The 9,950-nt window shown below is 37.5% G+C and overlaps 1 protein-coding gene across 1 annotated transcript; it reads left to right on the top strand.

Annotated features, from left to right (window-relative positions):
* The first annotated feature begins 215 nt into the window (after nucleotides 1-215).
* Nucleotides 216-8,092, top strand: c1s.2 (complement component 1, s subcomponent .2). Its single transcript, XM_075465796.1, has 11 exons — nucleotides 216-264; nucleotides 1,501-1,699; nucleotides 1,790-1,970; nucleotides 3,249-3,374; nucleotides 3,594-3,787; nucleotides 5,591-5,741; nucleotides 5,831-5,946; nucleotides 6,039-6,120; nucleotides 6,228-6,362; nucleotides 6,451-6,525; nucleotides 6,618-8,092. Exons 1-11 carry the CDS (start codon nucleotides 251-253, stop codon nucleotides 7,430-7,432), a joined length of 2,088 nt encoding a protein of 695 aa, XP_075321911.1. The 5' UTR covers nucleotides 216-250; the 3' UTR covers nucleotides 7,433-8,092.
* The last annotated feature ends 1,858 nt before the right edge of the window (nucleotides 8,093-9,950 follow it).

The raw sequence follows: 9,950 nt of genomic DNA, 5'->3' as shown, positions 1-9,950 counted from the left end.
TGAAGACTCTGAAATATGTTTTGCACAGTTTGTCTTCCTGTCAACCCATTTAACCACAGTGTCTGTCTGTGTACTGCAAACATACAAAAAGTAGTCTACAAATAGATGTCTAAATGCTTACGGGTGCAAAATATGAGTGATAGAGGAAGAGGGGCCACGGGGGGTGGGGGAAGAATGGAAAATAAATTAATAAAAAAGGGGAAGAGGACATGTTGAGAGTTTATTTGAGGAGAGATTTGATCGGATAACGATGTTGAGATTCAGGTGGGATAGAATTTTTTAATTTCATAATGTAATATGATTACATTGCTTTGCACGACATGTTTAAAATGTTATTAATATGACTGATATGATTAGAATCTGCACAGCAGCTCTGTATTTTGTGTCTCATGCTTTCTGTTTCTTGTATCAGGTAATACAGGGGTTGGACAAAATAATGGAAACAAGTTGAATAACAATTTAATGATTTCATTTTCGTGATAGTCCTTGCTTGACAGCAATAACTGCAACAATAGCTTGAGAATTAATCATACAAGGTTTGAACAATGGTTATAGAAAGCTGTTTGTTGCTGTTTCAAAACACACCAGATATGTTTGATTAGGTTTAGAGCTGGTGATTGTTTTTAGTCACTGCTGTGTTCTTTATGATTTGCTTGTAAAAAAAAATCTGTGTAAGCTGTGTGAATGTGTGTATTGTCTTGGAAGACAGCCCCCTCATGGGGAAACAATTAATTTCCCAAAATTGAAAAATACGCTACCATAAAGTGCTTTTACGGAACCAAGAGAATTCAGTTTAACCTCCCCAACCTTTGGGCCAGACATTTAGAATAAAAGGCTTCTTTGGGCATCCTCCAAACATAAATTCATTGTGAAGAAGAAAAAAGCTTGAAGGATGATTTGTCAAAGAATGATGACATTCCTCATCGGGCCAATTTTCCATCTTTAGACAATTTGATGTGGGGGGGCAATGCCAGCACTTCCACGTTATCCAGCTGTAATAGGCTCTTAAAGTTCTTTACTCTACTAATGCAGAGTCACATTAGTAGCTCTGTGATTTCTCGACTCAGCGTGTTTTAGAGCTTTTTCGTGGTGTCTATCACTATGATTCGTCTTTTGTTCAGAGTTACGCTTCTCAAAGTTAGCTTTTCCTTGTTTTAGGGTGTCTGAGCATAACATGAGACGCAGTTCCTCTTGAAATGTTTTACATCTCAGCAGTTTTGTTAACCTTCAAGTCGTTTCTGATTAAATTACTTTCCCCTGTTTGGAGCTCAGAAATATTGACATTTTGACATGTATACCTATATATACCTATATATTGATGTACTGATAGGTAAAAATAGCAACATCTTGGTGATAAGATCAAGTACAGACACGATTCAAAATATCACATCTTTTCTTTTTTCTGTCTAACGCCTGTATAATTTAATTTTTCTCAATAATGTTTCATCTATTAGTTTATATTTTCCCATTGCAATTTCCTTTTTCCACACCTTGCCTCAGTCTCCTGCTTCTCCTCCTCTCCTGCACGGCCCACTCTACGCTGCTGGGATGGGTGGAGTCCCCAGGATATCCCAGTGGATACTCACCTCATTCCAGTCTAAACTGGAGTAGGTGCGCTCCAAAAGGTCACACCCTCTCAATCAAACTCATCCACCTGGACATGGAGGACAGCCAAGACTGTGAAAATGATGCAGTGAAGGTCAGGCCAAAATCTTGTACTTTAAGAAGCTGAGGTTACTTACTGGTGTAAGATTTGTTCTAAGCTATTTTGTCTCATGTTTATGCTCAGGTCTTCTCAAATGGAAACCTGATATCCGTTCTGTGTGGCCAAAAGGAGTACGAGGAGCTCCAGTCCTCAGTAAATCCCTTGCTCTTCTCATCCCCGGGTGGCTGCCTCAAACTATTGTTCCACTCTGACTACTCAAACATCAAAAGACACACTGGCTTTAAAGGATTTTATACCATTCAAGGTGGGAGGTTGAGGAGTAAACGCATAAAAGATTGAGTAGCACATGTCCAACCAAACTTCACTGTATTTTTGTTCATTTTCAACATTCCCCACATGAGAGCAAAGCTCACTGCGTGCATGTACATACCTTTGTATTTTAAGAAAGTTATCATTTTAGACTATGACTACAATTAGTAACTATTAAGGATAATGCGGAAACTGTGGTGATGTAGTCTTATTACTCATAAAACAAGTGTGATATCTAAATTTAGTGTGTAACTGGAGCAGGTATATTTAGTTTTTAGAACTTTTAAAAAAAGGCTAAATTATTCTGTTCTGCATGCTTCCTAAGAGTACTATGCATTGAGACTTTGCAGTAATGATTGATTTCTTAAGGGAAATTAAAAAAGTTGTAAACTGTTAGACACAATTTAAATGCGTCTGTCTGTCACATAAGGTCATGAGAAAAAATAAGTACACCCACTTTCAACATATTACTTATCAGCAGATAATGAAAATCATCTGGTGTTAAAATGAGATAAACAACCGTAGATGAACAACAACAAGTGAAATCTCATTGTTTATTGAATTAAGCCAAAATGCAGAAGAAATGTGTGAAAACCTAACTAAACCCTCACTGCTTCCACGAGATTTAAGAGGATAAGTAGTAACCAGATTCTGACAATCAAATGTACTTGATGAATTGATCATCAGGAATTGTGAGCACCTCGTTTCCTGATCTGTAGCATTAAGATGTGTGTTAACACAACACCGAGGAGAAAATACACCAGCAATGATCTAAGAAAAGCAATTGTTACTGGCCATCAATCTGGGAAGGGCTATAAGGCCATTTCCAAACAGTAAGACAGTAAGAAAGATTATTCACAAACAGAAAACATTCAAGACAGTTGCACTATTATCCCAGGATTGGACGTCCGTCCCAGCAAGCTCAATGAACCAAAGCAATGCTGTAAAGAAGAGTGGGCCAAAACTTCTCCACATTATTGTGAGAGATTGATAATATGATTCAGAAAATGATCACTTCAAGTTAATGCCAAAAAGCGGTTCTACGGACTAGAATATCATGGCTTGTACTTAGCACAGGACCAGATCACAAAAAGGAGAGGTTCTGTACTGTTTTTTGTTGTTGAGGTAATCAAATTTAATGCTTCATTGACCAATTATTGCCTGATAATTAGCTTAGTAGATCAATTCAAATCTATTTTGAATTGAATAATGTAATTAATTTCTTCTAGCTCAACCTTTCTATATCTGACCTTTAATCAATTTTCTCTGTTAGATTTTGATGAGTGTAACGATGACACAAGCAACGAATGCACCCAATTCTGTCACAACTTCATTGGAGGGTACCACTGCTCCTGTCGCCATGGTTACCACTTCGCTGAAGACAACCACACTTGCACTGGTAAGAATGCATCTCTGACCAGTAAGCAATGCGCAGAATGATGAGCAGCAGACAGTTCAAGTAAAACAAAGGTGGACAAATCAAGGAAGGAGAAACAGTACTGAAACATGAAGTGAAAGAGGTTGAACAGGGGAAGCAGAAGTGGTCAACCTGGGGGAGAGGGGGCTGATTTTGTAACATGTTGATTAAAATGATGACGCTCTTTTATCTCAAATACAGTGAGCTGTACAGAGGATCTATCAGGGTTGAACAGAGGTGAAATATCCAGTCCCAACTGGCCTGGTACATATGCAGAGGACGCCAACTGTGAGTACACCCTCTCTGTGGAGGAGACCCTTCAGCTGGAGCTGCGCTTCTCTGAGCTTTTTGATGTGGAACAAAATCGTGATGGTCAATGCATAGATGCACTGAGGGTAAGTTTTTTCTAAAGTCCTATTTTACTAAAGTCTTTTTCTAATTATGGCAAATAAAAATGGAGAAGAAAAGGGAAGAGGAAGTCATAGACGAAAGTGTGACGAAAGCTTGGATTTTACATCTAATGGTACATCCCATTTTGTACTTTTTGCAGTGTCTCATGTCACTCATGCATCTTTTTTCAGTAGAATTACTGTCTTACAACATTAAAAGTAAATCTACATAAAAAATATCTAATGTCAAAATGAAAGATATTTAAGAATTTATTCTAAATATAAAATACAAGCTACAAGCTGAAAACCCCCAAAAATGGTTACAATTATGATTTCAATAGGTGTTTATTGGCTTTCGACATATGGAAGTTTTTCCTCATTCCTGTGGATCTACAGATATCCAAATATAACTTTATAATAATCCAAAGATAATCTTTCTCTCCATAAAGCTGTAATACGCATTTCTTTGTGGATTCCACAGAATCTTTATTTATAGCTAAACTTAAGCTGCCGCTGAGTCAAGTACCACCAAAGAAGAGAAATCCAAAACACAATAATTAAATGGCAGGAACTAAATTAAACTTGGCATTGTCATATAGAGAATAATCTTTTCGAATAAGCACACACATACAGAACCTGTCAGTAGAGGGGACACATTTACTTTTATAAAAGATTTTATATTTGATCTTTATAAACAATTACCCATAAAGGCTTCTTTGTCATTTTTTCTAAAACATAGAGTAACACTGACGATATAAATGCTATAAAACGCATGTAATACATTTTAGGTTAATGTTGTGAGTAAATAGAGTGTAAACAAAGCAAAAAGCTGGTCGAGGTGGATGGCCACCTGTCCTGAGTCTGGTTCTGCCAGAGGCTTCCTGTTAAAAGGGAGTTTTTCCTTTCCACAGTCGCCTTGTGCACACTCAGGACAGGGGACTGGATCGAAGAGGAGTTTCAGTGCAATCTGTTGGTTTCCTTAGATAGGCTACTTTTTCTTTTTTGGCTTTCTGTGCATGAATTGTACTAATTCGGAATTTATGAATTTATGAATTGGATTCTAATTGGCTTCAATTGGATCTTGTTTTTGAAGTGCCTTGAGATGATGATCTGTTGTAATTTGGCACTATGTAAATAAAACAGAATTGACTTGAATTTAAGTGTAAAGCTGCAGGATGTTGTGGGTGTTATACTAGCTTAGGTGCTGCCTTGATCTTTAAGTGAATTATTTCCAGCAAAGACCCCAAATCATCACACATCCCCCACCACGGTTCACAGTGGGAACCACAAATGCAGAAACAATCAGTTCACCTGCTCTGCAGCTCAAAAAGACATGAGAGGTCAAATGTGGACATATCAGACCAAAGTCCAGATAAAATCTCTTCTTATTGGTCTCCCTAAAAAGTTGCTTTTTCATACATCTAGATCATGGAGGCCTGCCGTACCCATTTTCCTCTAAACTTTGAATATTGAGATCACTGATGTGGGCTCAAGTATGGTGGTAACTTTTATGCACTTGGTTGGACATACTGCCAGTTGTGTACAAAGCTGTCATTAAGGCAAACAGTGGCTAAATAAGAGCTCATATATGAATATTTCACATATTTGAATATCTGCTGCTTCAGTTTTGATGTGTCCAGTGTTCTTGTTTACAATGTAGTAAATATAAAAAATAAGGAATCCGTATATTAGTTGGTGTATCCAAATATTTGGTTTATGCTAGATATCTACATGTTTCATCAAGATGTAAGGAAACTTACACCCTGACAGCATCATTCAACTTTTGTTGGCATTCCCTGTGTTTGGCAGATTAAGACTCCCACTGGGACTCTGGGGCCATTCTGTGGCAACACACCTCCTCCATCTCCCCTTCTCACTTACTCCAACCACATCAAAATCCACTTCACCTCAGATGGCTTTGGCAGCAACAAAGGCTTCAGTCTTCAGTTCCAAACCAGGGGTACCGAAGCCTCTTTCTTACAAAATTGGAAAATAGTATTTGTTAGGATGTTTGTTGCAAATGATCGTGTTCTTACGTGTTACCTGCAGACAAGATCTGTGGACCGGCGGTGACTTCACACTCCACTGTGACTCCTCTCAAAACAGAATATGACCGTGGCCAAACCGTGACAGTAACCTGTGATGTCGGCTATGCTGTGAATACAGTGAGCACACAAAGAACCACATTCATGTCTTTATGTTTGATGTTAATGTTAAACCTCTGTCAAGTCAATAAAGTTCTCCTTTTGATAAATAGAAAGGAACTAAGGACCTATTAACACAGTATGAGTCAACCTGTCAGAGCACAGGCACATGGACTCCCATTTACCCCTGTACAAGTAAGTCCTACTAGATTCAGTGTGTGTTTTTTCAAAAAATTTAACCCCATTTTAGATTTTTTTTTCTTCCTTATGTTCTTTTTTTTCTCTCATGTTATTATATATAGTTGTGGATTGTGGTCTGCCATTAATTGAAGATAACAGCATCCTTCAACTGGTGGATTCAGCTGAACAAAATACTCAGTACAACCATCAGATCCAGTTTAACTGTAGTTCAACTTACTACACCTTGGAAGGAGATGGTGAATAAAGCAATCTTCCACACGTTGCTTCTCTGGTTTATGAATGTTACTTGTTAGTTTGACAAATGTGCTTTCTTCAATCTTTCAGACACATACATTTGCAATGCCAGTGGCGAATGGATATCAGCGAGAGGCAAGGCAGAGATGCCAAAATGCACTGGAGGTAGGATGAAAAATGCGTTTTTTCAACTTTTTTCATATTGGTTTAACTCATTTTGGAGAACTGACATTATTGGTGACATCTTTGTATTTCAGTGTGTGGTAAACCTCCACAATACATATCAAGTGCAGGCAGAATTTTGGGAGGCAAGAAAGCAGCATTGGGAGAGATACCGTGGCAACTTTTGATAAAATATCCAAACAAAGGCGGTGCATCACTCATAAATGATCAATGGGCTGTCACAGCAGCTCATGTTGTGGATGGGGTTGAGGAAACCTCGTTGACACTCTTTGGTGGACAAGTGGATGCAACACTGACAGATGAACATACCATCACGAGTGAAAGGATCATAATACATCCTGGGTACAAGAAGGGGATCGCCAGTGATAAACAGACTGATTATGACAATGATATTGCTCTTATAAGATTCACCACCAGGGTGAACTTTGGCCCAAACCTACTTCCCATCTGTCTGCCAGAAGTAAACAGGGGTGTGTTGGAAAATGAATATGGCACAGTGTCCGGCTGGGGGATGACAGACGTGAAAGATAAGTTGCGATTTAGATCGCGCTTCTTAAAATATGCTCATATTTCAGCCTATTCACAGCCTGAATGCAGGAACACACCTACCCTGCCAAGCCATAACCAAGCCATGACCTTTACTGATAACATGTTCTGTGCTGGAGCACCAGGGAAGGACAGCTGCGCCGGGGACAGTGGGGGTCCTCTTTTTATGCCTATGTTGTCTTTGTCTGCAGATGAAGGGCCTTATTATCTGATTGGCATAGTGTCCTGGGGAGCCCCCTGTCAGCTGGAGCCCAAAAGTGATTACATTCAAAAGGGCTATTACACTAAGGTTGAGAATTATGTAAACTGGATTAAAAAGACAATTGAGGAAAAAAAGCCTTAAAAAACGACGAGGGAATACACACCCTGCTGTTAACCACAATAACAACATATGTCAGGACTGATTCATATCTCTATAATAACAATGCTTATGGAAATAAAGATCTTTTAATCAAATGTTCCAACATTAATAACATGACAATCATGCATTTTGACCACACAGGTCACTTTTGAATCTAAGGAAATGCTTCCAACTCATCTGCTCACATACAAACTCTGAACCCTTTCAACATGTATTCATATCTGTGTTTATTTGTTTATTTCAAGGATAGCCCCTTGAGATGCATCATCTCATTTTCGAGGGGATCCTTACAAAAACATATATATATTCATCAGTAGTATGACATCATAATTAAAGGTATCTACACTAACTACTAGCTAAATATATCCAGTGCTACTGTATAATTGTGTGCAGCATCTATAGCAAAAAATATATATACTCAAACAATACAATGACAACAATGATGGCGGTATCTGAGAGAAAAACATTATCTTACAGTTTGTAAAGTATTGAAACCTTTTACACCATGATTACAGTTTATATCATATGCTGATAATGGCTCTCAGTGTCTCATTGTTCCTGTTACAGAAAAGTGTTGCGATACAAAGACAACTTCTGTGATTCACCTTGTTCTCTGCAATAAAGAATCTTTTTGAAAATTAATTGTCTAAATCATTATCATCATAAATCACTATCAGAGACAGGCCTGGCAGCAGGATGGAGCTTATTGTTACAACAACAAGATTGTAACTTGTGTGTTGTTCAGGTATATTGTCTAACCATAATAGAGAAGTTATTGTTCATACATGTAACATAGAAGCATTAGAAAAAGACCAAAACAAGGTCTAAAAAGCTACTGCATCATACAGCACCCTTATGACAACATAAACATACACAGTCAAAAAATATATATTGAATTCCCCAAAGGCAACAGTCACATCTCCACCTATCAGCGTTAAAAATGACTTCTCAATATTCAGTATCTTTATAGAATGAGTTCTTATAAATGTCTCATCCAGATCTTTTTAAATGGTGCATATTTTCTGTCGGAAATTACTCAAACCTCAGCTTAGCTTAAAAAAACAGCACATCTCTGAGACCACTTCCTCCTGCAAGGTTGCAGAATTTGGAGACGAAAAGATGGTCAGCTTCCACCAGGTGGCGCTAAATATTTATGAAACAGAGAAATATGTAAACAGATGAATAGACATTATCACACACAAACACAGAGATCGGGTACTTTAAACTCTTAATGTCTACGTTTGCAATAAAATGTGGTCACAAATATGATGCTCATAGTTAAGGCACAATTCAGAGTTTCTAACGAAATTGCTGTCTATTTCATTCATCCACTGTTAATAAATGCTTAAAGGTCACAAAATAGACAGTCTATACAACTCTAGCTTTTAACTGAGAACCACCATGTTTTCAAATTTTCTTCACAAACCAAGTAATCAATTAGTAGTTATCAGAATATAAATGGGAACAACCTATAAGAACTGCTCAAAACTGGTAAATATTACTTTCAAATGCTCGAATTTGTTAAATTGTTGAGCCAAGCAAGTGTGCAAACACTTCAAAGTTTTACTGAGGTGTACACAGAACTGAATCAGGAATGGCAAACTTCTCACCACGGCTTGATTTATTTTCTCAATCCAGCAATCAGTTCCTGTAACACCTAAATATTTTGAGACCGCATTTGTCTGTCCTCAAGCAATAATCCTCTGCACTGAATACACTACAGACACATAAGCAGCGCCCTCTGGTGGTAGCATGGAGGAAGTAGGTCAATGGGCCACACAAGTAAAAAGTTGTTTAAAAACAAAAGCAGACTTTATATATATATATATATATATATATATATATATGCATATATTTATGCATATATATATAATCAAATCAAATCAAATCAAATCAAACTTTATTTATATAGCACCTTTCATACTAAAAAAGCAGCACAAAGTGCTTTACATAATAAAATCACTAATCAAATCAATTTATGCATAAACTCACACATCTGGCTTGACGCTGAAGTGAGGAAACGGTATCTTGGGGATCTGTCTATACCGGGAGCCAGCACACCAATGACCACAGAGGCCGCCACCACGGGGAACCGCTCAGATCAGGGCAGGCCGGCATCCACACCACAGGCAGGGCTGCAGTGCAGGATCCCCCAGCCACCCCGAAAAAGGGCGATCCCCACAGTAATGACCCCACAGACCGAGTGGGCATAGTCCCCGGTGTGGAAGATCCCCATGAGAAAAAACACTGGATAAATAAGTGTATAATAAGTATATAATAAAATATTTAAATTTTTTTATTAATAATAATAAATAAATAAATAAATATTTTAAATAATGGATGAATAGATAAAAGTAAACTAAAACAAAACAAACAAACAAACAAAAAAACAAACAAATAAAATAATATATATATATAAAATAATTAATAAATAAATAAATGAAATAAAATTCAGCTGTAAGCTAAACTAAAAAGGTAGGTCTTGAGCCTCTTTTTAAAA

The sequence above is a fragment of the Odontesthes bonariensis genome, chromosome 5, assembly GCF_027942865.1.
Source record: "Odontesthes bonariensis isolate fOdoBon6 chromosome 5, fOdoBon6.hap1, whole genome shotgun sequence".
NCBI classification, from domain to species: domain Eukaryota; kingdom Metazoa; phylum Chordata; class Actinopteri; order Atheriniformes; family Atherinopsidae; genus Odontesthes; species Odontesthes bonariensis.
Note: the sequence above shows the minus strand (reverse complement) of the source record. Positions and strands in the feature narration are given on the sequence as shown.

Bases quoted from the DNA above. Each gene is read 5' to 3' on its own strand.
- c1s.2 (XM_075465796.1), top strand. The intron at 6,363-6,450 runs GTGAATAAAGCA...TCAATCTTTCAG, and splicing joins CTACACCTTGGAAGGAGATG to ACACATACATTTGCAATGCC. The intron at 6,526-6,617 runs GTAGGATGAAAA...TTTGTATTTCAG, and splicing joins GATGCCAAAATGCACTGGAG to TGTGTGGTAAACCTCCACAA.